General features: G+C 46.1%; 3 protein-coding genes across 5 annotated transcripts; 2 read left to right on the forward strand and 1 right to left on the reverse strand.

The window, feature by feature from the left end:
• Positions 1-782: 782 nt before the first annotated feature.
• dennd10 (DENN domain containing 10) lies at positions 783-4,602 on the reverse strand. The gene is made up of 11 exons (XM_069689940.1): positions 4,550-4,602; positions 4,158-4,388; positions 4,020-4,074; positions 2,839-3,035; positions 2,583-2,662; positions 2,350-2,498; positions 1,651-1,762; positions 1,461-1,561; positions 1,199-1,306; positions 1,030-1,124; positions 783-950 (listed from the first exon to the last, which is right to left on the reverse strand). Exons 2-11 carry the CDS (start codon positions 4,365-4,367, stop codon positions 783-785), a joined length of 1,275 nt encoding a protein of 424 aa, XP_069546041.1. The 5' UTR covers positions 4,368-4,388; positions 4,550-4,602.
• Positions 4,603-5,592: 990 nt separating this feature from the next.
• Positions 5,593-13,705, forward strand: eif3s10 (eukaryotic translation initiation factor 3, subunit 10 (theta)). 3 transcript variants are annotated; one of them, XM_069689934.1, is made up of 22 exons: positions 5,593-5,754; positions 6,232-6,422; positions 6,512-6,648; positions 6,783-6,946; positions 7,465-7,664; positions 7,813-8,021; positions 8,106-8,277; positions 8,458-8,562; positions 8,736-8,834; positions 8,927-9,043; positions 9,172-9,357; positions 9,500-9,847; positions 9,938-10,042; positions 10,117-10,230; positions 10,312-10,434; positions 10,523-10,676; positions 10,871-11,052; positions 11,317-11,414; positions 11,490-11,980; positions 12,123-12,258; positions 12,365-12,513; positions 12,874-13,705. In XM_069689934.1, exons 1-22 carry the CDS (start codon positions 5,706-5,708, stop codon positions 13,065-13,067), a joined length of 3,723 nt encoding a protein of 1,240 aa, XP_069546035.1. In that variant the 5' UTR covers positions 5,593-5,705; the 3' UTR covers positions 13,068-13,705. The 3 variants fall into 3 exon arrangements, with proteins under 3 accessions (XP_069546035.1, XP_069546036.1, XP_069546038.1); XM_069689935.1 differs by having other exon boundaries at positions 11,493-11,980; XM_069689937.1 differs by having other exon boundaries at positions 11,320-11,414.
• Positions 13,706-15,955: 2,250 nt separating this feature from the next.
• Positions 15,956-20,599, forward strand: emx2 (empty spiracles homeobox 2). Its single transcript, XM_069689938.1, has 3 exons — positions 15,956-16,648; positions 17,836-18,020; positions 19,529-20,599. Exons 1-3 carry the CDS (start codon positions 16,258-16,260, stop codon positions 19,694-19,696), a joined length of 744 nt encoding a protein of 247 aa, XP_069546039.1. The 5' UTR covers positions 15,956-16,257; the 3' UTR covers positions 19,697-20,599.
• Positions 20,600-21,979: the final 1,380 nt, after the last annotated feature.

Raw genomic sequence — 21,979 nt, forward strand, 5'->3', positions numbered from 1 at the left:
CTGACTTTCAGCAAACATCAACGTGTGTGATGTTGGGAAGTGCAGCTTTGCACCGCAGACTGGAAGCTAACATCTCAAAAAGATCATTCACCTCCAGAGAAAAACTGCAGCTCCTCTCTTGTCCATAACTACTTGTGTTAAAAGGCATTATTTTATAGTTTTTGTATTGTCAATAAATCCCATGAAAAGACGGCGAACAACACAGCACGAGTCCTTCTCTAAGTCTTCAGCGGTCAACACCATCAGTCCACTGGTCCTTCCTGAAAACGGACTCGGATAGATTGTTTTAGTTTGGAAAAAAAGACTCAGGAACTTCCTGCAGCTCCTGGGAAATAAAGATGAAACCAAACCCGACCCAGACAGCAGGCAGTCCAGCATTTGTCGGGGACTAGTTTCAGCCGCGGATTAATACACGTACTGTGTAGGAAGGAACACTTGTTCCTTAATGGGTTTTAAAAGCTTTAAGGAGCTCAAGGCCAAAAATAAATAAGCTTTCAGGCTTCAGATGCATTTAGTTTGAGTCTTTTCATGGAATTTGTTGACTATATGTAAAAAAAAATTAAAAAAAATATTGGCAAACCTGTCCTTTAATTCTTCTATCCTGGTGTTCGTACACAAGTCTCCTCACGTATTACTTATTAGCACAGCAGTGAACAATAAAATCAGAATCTAGTGACACTTTTCTGTCCTCACATGAAGATTTCTGTGAGCGAAGTGCCTTTCAGAAACCAGAAATGATCCCACCACGTCTGTGATGTCATCCCGCAGTCGAGCCAACAGCTTTATATCCGTAAGAGTTGTTCTGCAGCTGCTAAATGAAAGAGGAAGTTCTCCGTCGCGGGAGGGAAGTGACGCTGCTTTAAAGCTTCCAGCGTGATTTTCGAGTCCTCGCAGTCGTCAGCCAGGGCGGCCAGGTTGGCGAGGATCTCCTTCGTCTTGACAGAGACGTCCTGTGAACGAACACGAGGTCATCCTGTTAGCTTCCACCTGAGGATGAGGAGGTTTCCTGTGTTGTGAGCGCGCTCTCACCTTAATCACCTGACTGTCCGTCCTCTCGGCGTCCTCCGCCGACTGCACTATCAGCTGGCCGATGTCCTTGTGTAACTTCCCCATGGCCATGGCTTCTGTGGTGACACACGCAGCGTCAGTCTGAGGGGAGTCTTACAAACATGCTGCTTTCTCTTTGAACAGACTGTACCTTTGGCACCCTGGGAGACGGTGATGACGCTGTCGGGGAGGTTCACAAACACATCGAACAAGTCTGATCTGTTGCTCACTTCCGGGTCTACAAATCCTGCGACGTATCCTGAGGAGAAAACCAACACATTGCTGCATAAATAGTTCACATTCCCACCATTTGATGGCAGCGATTGCAGCACAGATGGTCGCTGATCTCCAACCGTGAAGAGGACACGAAGGTTTCCCGTTAGTCAGATAAACAAAGCGGCAGACGGCCTCACCGGGACATCTCTTCAAATCCTCCAGTTCGGCGTCGGTCAGGTGGACGTACGGGTGCAGGATGGACCAGTCTTTCCGGTGCCACGTCAGAGCCGGCAGGACTCTGGGGGAGGGGGGGGGGGAACGGGGGAAAGAGTTAAAAAAGGGGAAAACGTATTCACTACAGAGTGATGATGAGAGTCTGAAGTTCACCTGGTAAACTCCAGCAGCGCTTCAATCCGAGGGTGATGGACCACAATCCTCTTCTTCAGCATCAGGGCGGTGTACAGGATGATCGTCTCCAGACCGAACTGAGACACCACATCTGAGACGGAGCAGTGAGGTGGATGAGCCACTTTCACCTCTGAACTGAGCTCCTCTTGCATTTTTTGGTGAACCACTTTCAGTTTCAGTTGTGTTTCATCTTCCAGCATTAGACTGTAAAAAGTCACATTTCTGCTTTTGGGAACTCGTGACGGTCGTTTTTCACGATTTGCTGAAACCTTAACGACCAAATGATCCATACATTAATAAAAAAAAAAATTAAAAAAAATCCTCTGTAAATCAACCCATATTTGACTATAAGTGTTGGTTGCAGCTCTGCCTACAGATACATACAGCAAATCCCTGTAAAGCGCTGCTTAATTTAATTTAATTTAATTTAATTTAATTTAAGGCTGCAACTCCTGACTATTTTTACCATAAAGGATTTATATTTTCTTGTTTAATCAATGACTAAAATGTAAAGAAACTGGAAAAACATACATTTAAATATGGCAATATAATTTAGAGCCCCCCCCCCCTCCCCCCTTCCCCCCTATCTGTCCTCATCATCAAATGTTAATCAAAGATTTTCATCCGAAAATCAGACAAAGTTAAGCGACGCTCCTCGACACCAACGTGAAGTCTCACCTTTGACCGAACCGGCCAGGTACGCTTTCCGAACATCGTAGTCTTTTATGAGAAAGGAGCCGTTCTCGTCGCTGTGACAGATCCCCTTGGTGAGGACGGTGATGTACGCCTCCATCATCTTCACCGGGCTGCCGTGTTTGACGTACATCCTGGATCACAGATGTAACAGTGTGAGCGCTGCACAAAGCACAACGTTTGTATCATTGAACGTTCAGAGGAACAAACGGCGCCACCTGCAGAGGATTCTACTGAGGGCGGCGTACTTCTCAGGGTTGAAGTCTTTCGCTGTGACAACTATTGAAAAGTGAGTGACCTGGAAGGGAAGAAACACACACAAGTCAAGTATTTTAAATAAAATGCTTGTTTACAGAGCTGAAACAAATAAGCTGATCAACAGAATATAAACGGACAACTCTGATGTTGTTCTCTTGAAGTCATTTATCAAATAAAAGAGCAAAAAAAATGTTTGTTCCAACAAACCAAACCAACCTTGTTCAGCGCCGTCGGCTCCTGCACCTCCACCGTGGTGACGTAGTACCAGGTCCGACGGAGCTGACCGAACACAAAGGTGTGGAAGTCCCGGCCGTCCCGCGTCAGGCAGCACTTCCTGAGCAGGACCCGTCTCAGCTCGGAGCCCACGGACGGGTAGCACCACACCCACAGCGTGTCTCCGTTCACGTCTTTCTCTGGCAGAGCAGACACAAGCACCGCGAGCGGTGAATATTAACATGAACACATGCACGAGCACTGAGCCACACGGAGGGGGACATGGAGCTCCACGGAGGGGGACATGGAGCCCCGCTGAGGGGACATGGAGCTCCGCGGAAGAGACATGGAGCTCCGCGGAGGGGACATGGAGCTTCATGGAGCCCCGCTGAGGGGACATGGAGCTCCGCGGAAGAGACATGGAGCTCCGCGGAGGGGACATGGAGCTTCATGGAGCCCCGCTGAGGGGACATGGAGCTCCACGGAGGGGACATGGAGCTCCGCTGAGGGGACATGGAGGACACGGAGGGGACATGGAGCTCCGCGGAGGGGACATGGAGCTCCACGGAGGGGGACATGGAGCCCCGCTGAGGGGACATGGAGCCCCACGGAGGGGACATGGAGCTCCGCTGAGGGGACATGGAGCTCCACGGAGGGGACATGGAGCTCCGCGGAGGGGACATGGAGCTCCGCGGAGGGGACATGGAGCTCCACGGGGGGACATGGAGCTCCGCGGAGGGGACATGGAGCTCCGCGGAGGGGGACATGGAGCTTCATGGAGCTCCATGAAGGGGGACATGGAGCCCCGCTGAGGGGACATGGAGCTCCAGGGAGGGGGACATGGAGCTCCACGGAGGGGACATGGAGCTCCACGAAGGGGGACATGGAGCTCCGCGGAGGGGACATGGAGCTCCACGGAGGGGACATGGAGCTCCACGGAGGGGACATGGAGCTCCGCTGAGGGGACATGGAGCTCCACGGAGGGGACATGGAGCTCCGCTGAGGGGACATGGAGGTCCACGGAGGGGACATGGAGCTCCACGGAGGGGACATGGAGCTCCACGGAGGGAGAGGTTGCGGGTCACGCTGCCGTCACGTGATCACGTCCCGCACGATCGGCGAGTCTGAGGCGCCGATTTAACCGGAAAACCAACCGGGAAGCAGGACATGGTCTTCGGTCTTACCGATTATTCCGACGCTCAACATCAGCTGTGTCTCAGTCGTTGCCATATTCCATCCCTGCAAGAGGTCATAAACACGAGTTAGCCGGACAGAAAGCAACAGCCGTTCTCCTTTGTGGACTTTAATGAAACCGGAAGTACCTTGAGGGCTCCTGAGAGGTCGGGACACCAGGCCGAGGCGCTGGGTTTCTTTAATAAGACGGAAAATGTGTTTTCAGTGTCCCGGGAGAGGTTTCTTCCTGTCAACAGACTTCCCTCCTCTCTCTCTGAGAAGTCTCGTCCCTCTTCCGGGACAGCAGGACTGACGCGCTGCTCACAGCCAATCACAGCGGCCGTTGACTTGGCTGTCATGGTGCGTTAAAGGTCACTGAGCTGCAACGATTAAATTGACAGGAAATGTAAAGTTTTTGCTGTTGATGATGATGATGATGATGATGATGATGATGATGATGATGATGGTCCAGAAACTGTTGTGCATTTATTCTTTATAGAACCTATGTGCCCTCATATCTAAAAAAAATAATAAGATGTACCTTGACTTGGAAGAATGTTTTAATTGGTCCCCTGAATGAAGAGAAAAACATTCATGTGTACGTGAATATAATTTATATAATGACCCAATAAAATATCTACACGTACATTTACAGGTAAGAAGCAGTGCTTTCAACAAATAGCCTACATTCACTCAATTCAATACTCTCTAAAGGAAAATGTAATTAAAATCGCAACAGCTTCCACTGTTAAATATTTTAATTTAAATATTTATCCCTTACTTACGTCACGAATTGTTGTTCAGTTTCTGTTCGTTTCTTTTGTACGCTGTATTCGTTAGGCCTTTTCGACGGGTACTTGAACGCGCCATCCGAGAAGCTCATACGGGAACTTTACACACCCAGGGTTGCCAGGTTGGTGGAGAAACCCCCCGTTTGTGAAGCCTGGGGTTCTGGTTTAGTGACGCTGCTGTATGAATGTTTACTCGAGCTTCAGCGGACTGAATGATCATGTTGATGATTTCACATCATTGGTTATTCACGTGTTTAACCACGTGTAGAAAAATACAACATTAACTCATGTAACTTAGTGACTTCCACTTTTTTATATGTTTAGAAAATAGCGTTCACAAATGCTGTATTATACAATGTTAAGCTTTTATACACATACTATATTTAGATTTGTATTAATAATAAATAAATAAAAACACTACACTTAAGCCCTAAATGTGGATAAATGAACGTAGATAACAATAACACTGTTGTCTGTGTTTCTTGGTTGTTTGTATATACTATATATAGATATATATACTGTACTGTATATACTGTGTATTTAATATTTAATATTTGTTTAACTGCTATTTTATTGCTTTTTATTATTCTATTATTATTTTATTGCTTCCTGTATGCTGCTGTGGTGAAATAAAATAAAATAAAATCCCCCCTCGGGGATTAATAAAGTAAATACCGAACCGACTTAACTCGATTTGGGTTCGTCCGTCTCCACCCTTCCGCTCTGCTGTAGGGGGATAAACACGTGGCGCACATGGCAACCCTCGCCAGGCCGCTCACGAGGCTCTTCCTTTCTCCGCCAGCACCGTCGCAGCGGGTTGAGCGCGTGGCTCGGATGGACTGGTGAGCTCGAGCAGAAACTTTCTCAAGTCAAGTCAGCTGTGAGCTTCACCCGACCGCCTCCAACATGCCGGCCTACTTCCAGCGGCCCGAAAACGCTCTGAAACGAGCGAACGGTGAGTAGAAACACGAGTTCGCGTTCACCGGGCGACGGGAGACACGTTTACCTCCGGAGGAGGTGGTGGTGGAGGAGGAGGAGGAGGTGGAGGAGGAGGCCTCGTTTAGCTCGCCGGGCTAGCCGCTAGCAGGAGCCCGAATGGCGGGGAACGACGCGTCGTCCTCGTTGAGTGACGTGTTGCCTTGAAGTCGGTTGTAACGCCATGTTTGTCCCCGACCGGTGAACGAGACACTTTAGAGACGTTTAGAGGCGGTTAAATGGCCGTTGGGGACACGTTGACGCGCGTGGCGTCCTCGTCGGGTTACGAACCGCGGCCCGCTAGCTGCTGTTCACCGGCTAACGTCCCCGGAGCACCGGTGTTGGCCGGGAAGGTCCAACGAAGCCGGGCGCGTGTTGTCGGACATCTCTGTGATTACCGTTGATTTTTTTAAATAATAATTATTATTATTATTGTTGTTGTGATGGGTTCATACAGAGTTTCTCGAGGTTGGCAAGAAGCAGCCAGCCTTGGATGTTTTGTACGATGTCATCAAGAGCAAGAAACACCGAACATGGCAGAAGATCCACGAGCCCATCATGCTCAAGTACCTGGAGCTCTGCGTGGACCTGCGCAAGAGCCACCTGGCCAAGGAGGGTCTGTACCAGTACAAGAACATCTGCCAGCAGGTGAGTCCGGAGACATCTGGGACGTTTGAGCACATCCGGGTCTTGTTTACCCCGCAGGGTCCACGTGTAAATCTGTCTTTTGCTTTCAGGTGAATATCAAATCCCTGGAGGATGTGGTCAGGGCTTACCTGAAGCTGGCGGAGGAAAAGACCGAGACCGCCAAGGGGGAGTCCCAGCAGATGGTCCTGGACATCGAGGACCTGGACAACATCCAGACCCCAGAGAGGTGAGGCCGCTCTCGTCTGTCCTACAGAAATGAAGCGAAGTGACTTCATCCGTGTTGTTATTCACCACGCTGGATGTTTTTGATGATTGTTGCGGTTCGCGGTTCATTTAATGTGACTCTTGTTGTGATGTCAGCGTGCTCCTGAGTGCTGTGAGTGGAGAGGACACTCAGGATCGTACCGACCGCCTGCTGCTCACTCCCTGGGTGAAGTTCCTGTGGGAGTCCTACCGCCAGTGCCTGGACCTGCTGAGGAACAACTCCAAGGTGGAGCGCCTGTACCATGACATCGCCCAGCAAGGTCGGGACTCGCATCGAAGACCTGATCAAATACTTTTTGTTATCTGTTATAAAAGACATGTACTTCTCCTGGCTGCATGAAAGTTAACACGAACAAACGGTTTGATATTTTATTTGTGGATATCTGTTATACATATATTACTTAATGATAATTACCATACAGCGTATTCCATTGGACACATTTTTCTTTTCTGGAAATTGGGTTTAAATGAGATTGAGTCTTTGTGCACCAGAGGCCTCGATTGTTCGGTAATTACATCAGATCCTCTTTTGGAATGGAGAGAGCATCAGTGTAACTCAGTGGAGCATTATGGGATGTTTGTCGCCCTCATGTTGCCAGCCCATGAAGCGTTTCCTTGGCGAGTCTTTCAGGTTTAGTCAGCACAAAGTGTTTAATTGGCCAAAGTGGATAACACTGTTTTACATTTCTTTTGACTGGGAAACACGTTTTGCAGTAAACAACAGGGTCTAAGTGATATCTTAAATTCTCCAAGTAATATTTGGTCTTATTTTCTGCAGCATTCAAGTTCTGTCTTCAGTACACCCGCAAAGCAGAATTTCGTAAACTGTGTGACAACCTGCGAATGCATCTGGGTCAGATCCAGCGCCACCACAACCAGAGCACCGCCATCAATCTGAACAACCCTGAGAGCCAGTCCATGCACCTGGAGACACGGCTGGTGCAGCTGGACAGCGCCATCAGCATGGAGCTGTGGCAGGTTTGTCTACCCAACTCTCTCTAAATCTCTACAACGGCCATAGCAACACACTATACTGTTTAGTATAGATATAGTCCTGTAATGTCCCAGTTTATCATCAAGGTAAAGATCATACAGTTACTGATGCCGTTTTTGTTTTTCCTCCCAGGAAGCGTTCAAGGCTGTTGAGGACATCCACGGACTGTTTGGTCTTTCCAAGAAGCCTCCGAAACCCCAGCTGATGGCAAACTACTACAACAAGGTGTCCACTGTGTTCTGGAAATCTGGAAATGCTCTCTTCCATTCCTGCACCCTCCACCGGCTCTACCACTTGTCCAGGGAGATGCGCAAGAATCTGACCCAGGACGAGATGCAGCGGTAAGATACCTCACTTCATTCTTTGTAGGAAAGTACAGTGAGGTTTTAGCCCGGTAGTTACTAACTCGTCCTTTTGATCTGCAGGATGTCCACCAGAGTCCTCCTGGCCACACTGTCTATTCCCATCACCCCTGAGCGCACTGACATCGCTCGGCTGCTCGACATGGACGGCATCATTGTGGAGAAACACCGAAGGCTGGCCACCCTCCTGGGCTTGCAGTCCCCACCAACCCGCCAGAGTCTCATCAACGACATGGTACATTATGTGCACAACAAAGCAGCCGTGTTTTATGTTTCAACAGTTCTCCTGAATCCTTTTTAGTAATAAGTACCAGAAAGTGTTGTATTTATACATTTTTGCCCTTTTAAGAAAAATCCACCTCTTGATGCTGAAACATGTTTTTACAAATGTGTATTTTAATGTTTTGGGTTTCAGGTGAGATTTAACTTGCTGCAGTATGTCGTACCTGATGTGAAAGAACTTTACAACTGGCTTGAGGTGGACTTTCATCCTCTGAAGCTGAGCGCGAGAGTGGCCAAGGTAAACAAACCATCCAGCACCACCTGGCAAAAAAAAGTTTGATCTTACGGAACAAGTGTCATCCGATCGTTGGTGTTTTTTTTTTCAATTGCAGTTAACAGTATATTTATATAATGAAGTACATTAGTTAATTCTCATCCTGACTTATGATGACACACTTGCTCTCCTCCCAGGTGTTGAACTGGGTGAGAGATCAGGCGGAGAAGGAGGCTGATCTTCAGCAGTATGTCCCACACCTGCAGAGCAACACCATCCTCCGGCTCCTGCAACAGGTAATTCTGGTCGTCTTGTTTATCTTTTCCAAAATCACTTGTACCCTGTGTTGGTTGTAATTGCTCTCATTACTCTGCGTCCTCTATATTAGGTTGCACAGATCTATCAAAGCATCGAGTTCAGCCGTCTGGCCTCCCTGGTTCCATTTGTGGACGCCTTCCAGCTGGAGCGCTCCATTGTGGATGCTGCGCGGCACTGTGATCTGCAGGTACGATCAAAATCAGTCCCAAGGTTTTGAGTTTAGAAACTCAAACGCTATCGATTGTCCAACAAAACTGTTATTCCAGTAACGCTGATGGAAATGTTGCCTATCCAACGTTTGACTTTGTCTCGTAGGTCCGAATAGACCACAGCTCTAGAACTCTGAGCTTTGGCTCTGACCTCAACTACTCGACCAAAGAGGACTCTCCTGTTGGACCTTTCCTGCAGAACATGCCATCAGCGCAGATAAGAAACCAGCTGACTGCCATGTCTGCTTCTTTGGCTAAAGCCATCCAGGTCATCAAGCCTCCCTCCATCCTGGTGGGTAGAGACACAGAGCCACCTGATCAATAATATACACGAGTGTGTCTTCATGTGGTATTCAAATTTGATTGACGGTTAGTCTCTTTTGGTACAATACCCTTCTTTATTCTTCACCTCTGATGTTTTTGTCCTCTCGCAGACCGAGCGTGAGGAGCAGAACCAGCTGGCCATCGCCGCCTATCTGAAGAACGCCCGCAAGGATCACCAGCGCATCCTGGCTCGCAGACAGACCATTGAAGAGCGTAAGGAGCGCCTGGAGAGCCTGAACATTCAGCGCGAGAAGGAGGAGCTCGAGCAGCGGGAAGCAGAAATGCAGAAGGTCCGCAAGGCGGAGGAGGAGCGTCTGCGGCAGGAGGCCAAAGAGAGGGAAAAGGAGCGCATCATGCAGGAGCACGAGCAGATCAAGAAGAAGACGGTCCGCGAGCGTTTGGAGCAGATCAAGAAGACTGAACTTGGAGCCAAGGCCTTCAAGGATATTGACATCGAGGTAAAATGTAGCAACAAATCAACTTGATTGGGTTCAACTCGATATTGAACACAGTTTGTAAGGTGAGAATAACAAATGTGTTTGGTTCAGGACTTGGAGGAACTGGATCCAGACTTCATCATGGCTAAACAGGTGGAGCAGCTGGAGAAAGAGAAGAGGGAGCTTCAGGAGCGTCTGAAGAACCAAGAGAAGAAGGTGACGGATCTACAGATCGGCTAAATTGGCAATAAATAGATGTGGACTGGTCACTCATTTTTAATTCTCTCCAGATTGACTACTTTGAGAGGGCAAAACGCCTCGAGGAGATTCCTCTCATCAAACAAGCTTATGAGGAGCAGCGCATCAAGGACATGGAACTATGGGAGCTCCAGGAAGAGGACAGGGTATGTGGAAAGACAGATCAAGGACATCATACACAGAGCTGAGTTTCTAGAAAGTAAGAATGTGCTCTTTTGTTCTTGTAGATCAGTAACATGAAAGTTGAACGGGAGAAGGCTCTGGAGCACAAGCAGCGCATGTCCAGGATGGTGGAGGACAAAGACAACTTCCTGTCCAAAATAACCGCCGCCCGTAGCTTCATTTATGAGGTGAGACCTTTTCAGTCCGTCCATCATCTTCAGCTGCCTGCTGGTGTGACTGCAGCAGTGGGTTCAATTTCACTTTTCTTTCTTCAAGGAAAAACTGAAAACATTCCAGGACCGCTTGGTAGAGGAGAGGAAGACGCGTCTGGAGGAGAGGAAGAAGCAGCGCAAAGAGGACAGGCATAACAATTTCTACCGCCAGAAGGAGGAGGATGCACAGCGTATCCACGAGGAGCAGCTCAAGAAAGGTAATTCATTTATTGACACTAAAGACCAGTAGAACATGTGATCCAACCAGTACTAACCAGGAAGTCACGACACGAGTCGTTAAAGTGGTTATTTTGAGGGACGTCGGCATCTCGGTGTCAAAGGAAAGTTTAGGAACCATTTTAATTGTTGGCACTATTTTCTGATTGCCACATCTTTTCTGCTTCTGTCACAGAGCGTGAAGAGCGCGAGCGCGTGGAACAGGAGCAGCGAGAGGAGGAGGAGAGGGAGTACCAGGAGCGCCTGCGCAAGCTGGAGGAGCAGGAGAGGAAGCAGCGTGCTCGTCAGCAGGAGATCGAGGAGCGAGAACAGCGTCGTGAGGAGGAGAAGAGGGGCCCGCCGGAGGAGAAGGCCAAGGTACCGATGAGCGTTACGATGGTCAGAGACGACGTGTTGAGTCTAACAGTCAGTTTAAAAAAAAAAACAATTGTTGGTCGACATTTGATGGAAGAGAGCCCAAATATATTGTTACAAAAGTTCAATGATCGCAGAGTCGTGGATGTTTGTTCAAATTGCTTTGACGTTACAGTGTGTTGATGTGTTGAGACATGCGGTCCACAGTCCTCCGAGTCACCCTGAGGTGATGTCACAATGTCTCATGATCAATATGTTTTGCGACAGCAGGACTGGGGGGAGAAAGAGGAGGGAGGAGGAGGAGGAGGGTGGAGGAAGCGCACCGAGGGAGGCGAGTCAGAGTGGCGTCGTCCCGTGCCTGACAGGTGTGTGTTGGTAACTTTGAACTTAATCCTGCTTTTTTTTTCTCCCCGTCATTAAACTTTGATTGTCTTCTCCAGCAGTGCCTCTGCACCGTCCAGGGATTGGAGACAGGAGGGAAAAGAGGAGGACCAAGAGGACAGAGAGGCGTCTGTCAGGCGAGGAGAAGGTCCTCGCAGGGGCGGAGATGACCGAGGACCTCGTCGGGGCTTTGATGACGAACGAGGTCTGCGTCGTGGCGGTGATGAGGACCGTCCTCTGCGCAGAGGGCTGGATGAAGACCGTGGTCCCCGCAGAGGGTTTGACGATGACCGCGGTCCGAGGAGAGGCGGAGACGACGACCTCGGCCCGAGACGTGGCTTTGACGAAGACCGCGGTCCGAGACGCGCCTTTGATGACGACAGGGGTCCTCGCAGAGGCATGGATGACTCCAGGGCTCCCAGGCGTGGAGCTGATGATGACTGGGGCCCCAGAAGAGGAGGAGATGATGAGAGAGGTGGAAGGAGAGGCATGGACGACGGGCCCCGTCGTGGGGATGACGGCAAACCCTGGAAGCCTCTGGGCAGACCCGGTAAGTCTGAAGCCTTTCAGCTGCTCGTAAGTGACAGATGTCTGACGGAGTATCTGCAAAGTGATTTATTCAACAGACGGGCAGCAGCTCGGTGTGGAGACGTAACGTCCACCGGGATGATGACATCGTGCTTGTGTTGTAGGTGGCTGGCGTGAGCGGGAGAAGGCCCGAGAGGATAGCTGGGGACCTCCTCGTGGTGGCGACCGAGATGAAGAAGACGAGGAGGGCGAAGGAGAGGAACGATCAGGCGAACGCTTCGGAGACCGTCGTCCACAGAGGTGGGGTCTAACAGACCAACAGCAGGAGGCCTGATTTAATACTTCTAATAATGCAGCCGTTATAGAGTTGCTACAGTTGCATTAAATGATGTCCGTGTCTACACAGAGAGGAGAATAACTGGAGGAGAGGCGGCACAGAGGAAGGAAGCGGCTGGAGGGATTCTCGCAAAGAAGAAGCTGACCGTGTTGAACGGCGTGATAGAGACCGCCGAGATGATCGTGAACAGAGACCCCCACCCAGAGAGAATGAAGAAGGTAAGCAGAGCACGGTTCAGATACATCAGTCTGCCTTAAAGATGTGACAAAGCTGTTAAAGTACTTCATTCTTAAAGCCACAATATTTGAACTACGTTCAAGCTTCAGATTTGTCTGATTTACTGTCAGATCAGTAACAGTATGATTAAAACATCCAAACAGCCTCTGGATTTGTATGTGGAGGAGATGTTTTCAACCAGCAGAGGTCACTGTTCACCTGTTTAACCACTGCTACAAAAGGTGTCTTAAAGCGATAGCTACCAGTTCAGACAAATGTACAAATGCAGGAAGTATAGTTCAATCTGAAAAATCCACCCGCTCTTGGTTGGACTCGTCGTAATGAGCTTCTTGGTTTCCCAGGCGGTGGCGGCGGCGGCGGCTCCTGGCGTCGTGGAGGTGAAGAGAAGCGGGAGGAGCAGGACAGGGAGCGTCCCGGAGAGAGGGAGAAGGAGCGGGAAGCTGACGGAGAGAAGGCCTGGCGCTCCGATAAAGAAAACCCTCGTCGCACCAAGAACGAGACGGATGATGATGGCTGGACCACTGTTCGCCGCTGAGCAGCTTCTCCCGCCCGCTCTACGAAAACAATAATATTCAATAACCCATCAGCCAGCTGACCACAGCGTTAAATTAAAGGCTGCAAGCTTCTGATACTCATGTGTTATTCCTTTGTATTTGAATATTTGTAGAATAGTTTCCTCCAGATTTCTTTTATTTGATCTTTATTTAGACTCCTTTTTAAACCAGAAGTCCCTCACATCCTAAAAACACCATTAACCCATCAACTGATCTGGACATGACTACCCCCAGTGGTTAGGAGTGTTTGTACCCGACGCCATGAAGTGACTCAAATGAAAACCATTGTACCAACGGGCAATGCAAACTCTGTGTATCACCAACTGCCTCTTTTAAGCAATTACACTTTGCATACCAGTTATATTACGGCACGGATCTACAGCTCCTGTAACAGCAGTGACTCTGAATCTGTCGTTCTACTCTTCATCTAATCTGAGAAGCTTCTTAACCTGTTCAACAAATATCTGAATTTACATTTTGACGTGCATGCTCCGAGTGTTCAAATGGTCTCGCCTGATAATCCAGTGTGTGCTTCTATCTTGCTGCAATCAAACTAGGTTGCATGTGTACAGATAAAGCCTTTATTAATAAAGATGTGTTCTCACCGGTTACAAGATCACCTTGTCTCAAATGGGAAATCATTAAAAGTTTTAAAGGCCACATTAAGATGGAAGAATGTCTTATTCTACCAACATCTACCTGGAAACATCATCTATAAGAGCATTTTAGAGGAATTTGGAGAAAAGCCGGTGTATAGATACATCCTATTATTAAACTCGTGCCCTGTTAAATTAAAAAAGTTCAATGACTTGGTCAGAAATTCTTACAACATCTGTGACCCCTTCCGCTTTAAAATTTCAGAATAAATCTACCGATAGTTTTTATCTCTAAAGTTAAACTTCTAGACACAATATGTCTTCTACATCACTGAAAGACCACTCGATGTGTGAGCAACTCAGGTTTCCACATCACACCCGTGTAATGTTGCCCACGGAAACGGGATCTGCTTCCAAACTAGTTGAGATGAATCTGAAATCGTCTCTAATGTCAAACATTAGTCTGCACAGTGAAGCTAAAACACCCCATACAGGAGTCTTCATCCAAAACACATTTTAATGAGACCGCTCTCTAAATCAGCTGGCCTAACTTACGGGACATCAGTGAACATCTGTGGTTGAGTGTAGAGACCTCTGGACCCTGGTTATCTTTTTGCAGCCACCAGAGGTCGCTAAAGTACCGCGGAGAGGTCAGACACGCGCCCCATGGGAAAGTGTGATGGTTCATGTCCACGATCAGCAGTTAACTGGATGAATAAAAGTCAGGAACATATAAACATGCAGCCAGTGATCAGATTGGATGGAAATACAGAGACAGAGACAGAAACACGCTGCTGGAGTTTGTAAAATAAAAATAAACTGCAACCATGTTCAACTTTTTTTTTTTTATCCCATTACACATGGATTTTGAAATTGGTTGTCCCTCATGGGCCCGCTTTGTAGCAACGATGTACTATAATGATAATAATAATAATAATAATAATATTGGGCCTCACAGTTGAAACATAGACTGATACTTATTAGGTCACATTTCAAAATAAAAGGCTCAGCGAGTGTGTGTGTCCGCGCGCGCGGGTCTGTGCACATATACTGGAGCTGTGACAGCTTTGAGAGGCCTTCTTAGTGTTTTTCTAGTATTTTTAATTTTATTTTTTTCACACAGAGACCTCCCTTCATAATAATAATAACAATTGTAATCATTATTCTGAGCATTTAGGACCAGGCTAGATGAATTTAATTATAAATTTCCCTAAAACACGAGATTATAATCTCTTTATATAAACAATTCCATCAAACGACCAAAATTAAAATTAAAAATAATTACAAAAATAACTGTATAGTCATTTATTACAATCATTTTCCAACAAGGCTGCATCAATTAATTTCTCAGCAGCCTTCATGACGACGATTAAAAAAAAAAACCCTGCGCGCGCTGTGAGTGTGTTTTCTGCCTCCGTGCAGGCCCCCGGTGCGCGGCCACGCACGGCTGCAGCCCTCGGTCTCTGACTCCACGCGCAGAGGGCTGCCAGCCGCTCCTCACACAGGTAGGACAACACACCTGAGCATCTCTCACTACCTCTGACACTCTGTGATTGAATGTTGAAGACTCTCTGCCCGCCGCAGCCCGCACACTTCAACAAATAAAACAAATCATAATTTAAAAAAAAATGCTCTAAATGTGAAAGGCTGTTTGTGTCTCCGCTCCTCCAGCACAAATAAAAACGGACTGTCTTCAATTTGGAACTTATCCTAATAGGATCTCGAGAAAATTGAGAACAAGCAGGAACAGAAACAGGGACTATTTCTCAACGAATATCCAGCTAGAAAACCAAAACCGAAATAAATGAAGTCCGACTGATAGCGCAATTAAACTGCCGCTCAATAATATCCGCGCGCACAGCCTGCAAAATAGACTTTAATAGAGCTGAGTTGATGTTTGCACAACATTGTTGTGCATAATTAAAATAATCACTTGCTAGTAGTAACACTCCACACACCCCCACTCTAAAAAAAAAAAAAAAAAATCCGTTTGAACCTGTCGTAGGCCTTAAATGCAAATAAGCAGGCTACCTTGAGCTTTTCTACTGGTCCAGATGAATGTGTTAAATATCCTGGAGATATGTGCGCGCGAGTTTTGTGGATGCGAGGTGTGTGTGTGCGCGCCCGTGCGTGCGTGCGTGCGTGCGGGGGGCTCCTCTCTGGACGAATCCGTTCTGTGTTGCGCGTTCGAGTCCGCCTCTCCGCGCCCCTGCTTCCCATTGACGCACTTTTTAAGCGTCTTCCCCTTCTCCACCTTAAGGCGAGCAGCAGCGGCAGCGACCAATCACCATGCCATTACAGCCTTCAGAGGAAGCTGTTTATGGGGCTGCAGCGCTAATTAGGCTCATGAACTAACAAATCTGCCCGCACGAACCCGGCGAGGAAAACGATCACATCCATGGATTAGTCTGGGAGTAGCCGAACACTTTTTATTTGGGCTTTCTCGACGCTGCCGCCTTTTCCCAACTTATTTACTGCACAGAAACTTTCCCCCTTTCTTGGGTGTGGAGTATTTTTTAAGCAAGAGCGCCTACGACAACTTTAACTTAAACTGGGGAATCTGGACTATCAGACCATGTTTCAACCTACACCCAAGAGGTGTTTTACTATAGAGTCTTTAGTGGCGAAGGATAATCCTATACCGGCGTCCCGCTCCGAGGAGCCCATCAGGCCAGCGGCTCTCAGCTATGCAAACTCCGGCCAGATGAACCCATTTCTGAACGGCTTTCACTCTGGCGGCAGGGGCGTCTACTCAAACCCGGACTTGGTGTTTGCCGAGGCGGTCTCTCATCCGCAAAACTCCGCCGTCCCGGTGCATTCGGTGGCACCGCCGCACGCTTTGGCCGCTCACCCGCTTTCATCCTCACACAGTCCGCACCCGCTTTTTGCCAGCCAGCAAAGGGACCCTTCAACTTTCTACCCCTGGTTATTACACAGATATAGGTACTTGGGTCACAGATTTCAAGGTAAGTTATCCAAATGTTTCGTTTGGCTCAGTTTTAGGGCACGAAAGCGCCGAGCGGCTGTGGTGTGGCTCCCCCCTTTTTTTTTTTTTTTTTTTTTTTTTTTTTTGGTCTCCATCAGTACAGAGAGCAGGATGTAGATGGAATTAAAAAATCTGTAGCAGAACAGTTTTAAAGCCCATCACCTCCAAGGGCAAAACAGACACTTATTTAAAAGATCATTTTGCTCGATAAAGACTTTGTAGTAAAAGTCTTCAATTTAGAAGAAAGAGGAATAATCCCGAGTGAAGAAATAATTGTTGTTTGGCTTTCTGAAGCCGTCGGAGTATCTGTTCAGGGGTACAAAAAAAAAAAAAAAAGACCAGTAGAAATTGTGACATGTTTGTACACAGTAAGTCTGCAGGTTATATATAGCATGTGATCTATACTCTGCCTAAAAACGAAACGAATGCACCTCGCTGTTCTGCGGTTTATTCCAGACTCATGTCACATTTAACTGCAAACAGACATTTTGGTTGTTTTTTTTTTTAACGGGAAAAATAAATATTTTCGATGGTTATTTGATAAAGCAGTTGCTAATTTTCTAAGGATGACATGAGGCAAAATTAGAGTCAATTGTATTTGTATTAAATAAATTAACTTTTGCCTGCCAGACGTGTTATTTATTACTTTATAGTTTTCGGTTGCTTACGTTTTTGTATATACACGTCTATTTATTGGCTTTTTTTTTCTGACAAGTGAAAACAACATTCTCATATTTTATTGCAATTTATTCCTAATTAATTTCTAAGATGGTTTTTGCCTGATGTTTATTTAGATTTCCTTCACAAGGGCTGTTTTTGAGCTAATTTAATTAAGCCCAGGATTATAGCCACCTCTGCTTTGTTTGGTTTCCTTCTGTGCTTCATGTGGAGGAGCTGACAAATATTAGATGAAGAAACTCTACAATCAGCACTAATTTAAAACACACACGTTTCTGATAAATGATCTTTTATTGTCTAATGTCCAAGCCTCTTCGCACACACTGTTCCAATATATTTCCAGCCCTGTCCTCAGGAGACTATTGTTCCATAGCTGTGCTCAGGCCTGTTGTTTTGTTATGGAAATGTTAATATCTGATTAAAAAAAATAATAATAATAATTTTTTTTTTTAAAGTCACTAAATACCCTCGTTTTCTGCTCGTTTCCAGGTAATGAAACGAGTCCAGAGAGCTTCCTTTTGCACAACGCGCTGGCCAGAAAGCCCAAAAGAATCCGGACAGCTTTTTCACCTTCGCAACTCCTGCGGCTCGAACACGCGTTTGAGAAAAACCATTACGTGGTGGGAGCAGAAAGAAAACAGCTCGCCCATAGCCTTAGCCTCACAGAAACTCAGGTAAGAAACACGGCATTTTACTCAGCTTCAAACTTTACGTCTTGTCTGTCGATGTCACCTGGACGCGGCAACAACGCGCTTATTGTGGTTTTTATTTGAATGCTGCCCCTCGGTGTATTGTGGCATGTTTTGGCTATTAGCACATCCGTGTTTGCACCTTATGGTCGTTTAAATTGTCATTTTAAAGAATACCTTTGTGACGTCATGGCGGATGTAGTGGACTATATGTGATATTTGTGTTTTCTCTAACGCGGCGCGTCATGGAGCATTTTAAAATCAGGCCGCTGGAAAACGACTGCATGTTGGCGCACGAGACTAAAGCAGAGCGGTGTCATTTGTAAAACAATCATTTTAAATACTCAGCCGCCAAATTGTTTCTGCAAACGGGGGTCCATAAATGCATGTTGTCAATCGAAGACGGGGGGCTTTTCTGCTGGATCAGATCCACCGGCATTGTATAGGCCTAACCTCATTTTAGGAGGGGTTGAATTACTTTGTTTTGGGGGGGAGATTGTTGCCTTTCAAAATGGAGGGCAAATTAACCAGTTAACCATTTTATGGGATAGACGATACAAAGAGCGAGGCGGGTTCACTGAATTCCCCCTGCCATATTTAAGATGCTGTTTGAGCCCATCAGTCGCTGTCTTTTGTCCGCTGTGTCTCCTTTGGACGGCGGGGCCTTTGGAGGAGCTGAAGGGAGAAATGAACCATCACCTATTTCAATTAGCCCACTGAAGGCTTATTAAATGCACCTCAGTTGGCGTTTAAGAGCCAAAAGGGCTGCGGAGTGACAAAGCAGGAACATATAATTTATCGATTAAGAGGTTGTTAATTGCCCACGGCACCCATTATTGACCAATCGATTTAGAGGAGTGGGTGAAAATGTAAATACTCCTGAGAGATAGAAGTGTCTTTATTTTTTTAACATTTACTTGCTGACAGAAATCCTCATATTGTGGAAAAAAATGTTCTGACCTACTTTAGATGAGGCGTTAAAGTTTCTGCAGACATCAGATGTTTATGAGCCTCATTGAAAAAATATTATAGTTTAGTTATTGCAGCTTCTTGTATTTATTTTATTGGCATTTTTATTTTTAGGGTTGAATGTGTGATGTACTGGATGATTATTGGTAGCTTTGTGTTATTAAAAACCCAGGTGACTGAACTTTTAAAGGCTGAAGTCGCTCTTTTTGCTTTAAATTATTATTATTAATTGTAATAATTATTCTAACGTCAAGATTTGGTTGTTTTAAGGCCAGTAATTAATGCTGCCCTGAAATGATAAATGATCTTGAGGTTTATTCTGCTGGTTATTTTCTGGAGCGCAGGTCACACTTTACCTTTTTATATCCTGCTTGTGTTTCGCCCTGCTATCCCTTTATTATGCGTGGTTTTACGCACGGACCAATCGCGGTTTATCTCGTGATACTGATACCTTTTCTTTTCTTTCCTTTTCTTTTCTTTTCTGTCTTTTCCCCCCCTCCCCTCCCCTCCCTCCTCCTCTGCAGGTAAAAGTGTGGTTTCAGAACCGGAGGACGAAGTTCAAGCGACAGAAGTTGGAGGAGGAGGGCTCGGAGTCTCAGCAGAAGAAAAAAGGATCGCATCACATAAACCGGTGGAGAATGGCGACTAAACAGTCGAGCCCAGAGGAAATTGATGTCACTTCGGACGATTAAAAAAAAAATTAAAAAAAATGACACTATAAGCGTCTGAATGAAGGAGGACGTGGATAAAGGAAGCCGTGTAGAGACAGTGAGACGGTACAAAGCCAATGTCACATTTCAGATCTCCGGAGATCGGCAGCTGAGGGTGAGAGAAACCCGACTGGCACTGCTGTCACCATGTGGGTCAGTCAATACAAATGACCCGGGAAAATGTGACTGACAGTGTCTCAGTCCACCTACCTGAACCTTTCCACGCACCAACCACCACCACTACACCCCCCCCTCCCCCATCTGCCACCACCTAATTATATTTTTCTCCAATTCATTTTGGACGTTTGCACTTCAGAAGTTTTTTATTTTATTTTTTTTTTTTTTAAAGAAAAAAAAACAAACCGTTTCCACTCAAGATACCAAAACACCAAACTGCTTTTGTAAACTTGAACTGCATGGTAGAGTTTTTCCCTGGTAGTTGTTTTAATTTGACAAATTTTCTCAAACCAACGGGGGGAAAAAAGAATCGATTTTGTTTTTAACTCTATTTTCAAACTGAGAGATGTCGTGCTTATTCCTTTTTACAAAGTGTGCAGTCTTTAATTCATGATTCTCGTGTAAAAGTGATTGTGAAAACATATGAAGTAGCGGTGCTGCGTTATAGTGTTTTTTTTTATTGTTTTTTTTTAGGAAAATTCAACAAAAAGTAAATTTCGATGAACAAAAAAAAAGAAATCTTTCTAAAAAGTGAATCAGACCACAGATACAGTACTGAAAGGGAAGGTATCAGGACATTCCTTTAACCTAAAGCTTTACCAATGTGTCGCTGTGGCCCCCACGCAGCCTCCTGTCAGGACTTGGCCCTCCAGTGAAAGTTGCTCCGAAGGACTTAAACGCAAGAATCGACAGAGAAAAAGAAGAAAAAAAAAAACAACAACAAAAAAACTTCAAGCACTGAGCGTATTCCATGTACAGAAATGATAAAAGTTAATGTTTCTGTTAAACCCTCTTTTACGGAATGTAAATACTTTTTGTGTTTGTGTTAAGTTTGCTACAATTTTAACACAAAGTATACTTCCAAGAAGTATGTAATTGTCAATATTTTGTCAATAAAGTTTTATCAATATGTTGCGCGCAGTAAAAGTAAAGGCTTTTGATTAGAGCAGGCTCGAATTAAGCTTTAAGGAAGATGCTCTTTCTTCTTATTTTGCTGAATAATTTGGATATAAAGCGCAAAGTGAGGTCTGCTGATGTGGCGTCAGGACACCAGAGTTTAGGCCAATTTAAAAACAGGAAGAACGAGACAGAGAAAATGCTGCAGCATGTAATTTGTCGTCCTCAGCTCTGCGTTTGTTTCTCGGGTTGACATGCACTGCACTGGCTTTATTTTCCAGGGGCTGCGAGCGTCTGCTCCGCTCCGGCTACAAAGAGTCTCTACAAGCTTTTGTGAAAGTGCAAATCAGTTTGGGCAATTATCATGCGAGTAATATGAGGGGGGAAAGGGGATGCATTGCCCAGTGGTCCACTTTAATCTCTTAATCCACGGATCCAAAGGGGCTTGGTTGGACATAATTTAGTACAATCTGACTACCCCTCACGACGCGATAAGGGAAGGTTGCAATGTGCCGCAAAATGGGATCTTTGTTTAAAATCTTGTCTTATAGGCTCCATCGTGCTGCAAGCTGCTGCTTCTGGACTGAACGGGGACATTACAGGACTTCTGTAGGAGCCTGTGGGCTCATCTGAAATTTACAGCAGCAAATTATTCACACACAAACAAACCAACAACAACATAATGAGGGCAGCAGCTCAGGTTTTAAAAATCGGACTAAATTAAACTGGATTATATTTTTTTGTTTTCTTGTGAATGCGCAACAAACTCTAACTCCAGCGTTTGTGGTGCGACGTGCACGCGTTTGTTTAATTGTTTCATAAAGTAAAAAGAGGTGTTTTTGTGGTTTGGGTAGGGGGGCATGTCATATAGGGAATTCTTAATCGGTCCATAGATTATAACAGCAATAAAAATCTATAGAGAATACCATTAGCTTTGAAAAAAAAAAAAAAAAAAAAACCCTAAAAGCTTTATTACAAACCCAGCTTTGAAATAGGGGGGATTAGAGGACTGAAAGGGTCCCACAATAGTTAGAAGAAAAGGTTTCATGCTAATGAGGTTAATGCCCTTTGTATCTCCGGACTCCACAACTTCATTACTCCTATCTCGGGCAACACCGAGCGGCTCAGAGCTTCACAATCCACTCGAGCTTTTCCCTACCCTGCCTATAAAGAAGGATTTGATAGCGGTCC

Source organism: Brachyistius frenatus, unplaced genomic scaffold (assembly GCF_029030835.1).
Source record: "Brachyistius frenatus isolate BFR_SWC_R1_liver_20210118 unplaced genomic scaffold, ASM2903083v1 Contig_8, whole genome shotgun sequence".
In the NCBI taxonomy this organism is placed as follows: Eukaryota; Metazoa; Chordata; class Actinopteri; family Embiotocidae; genus Brachyistius; species Brachyistius frenatus.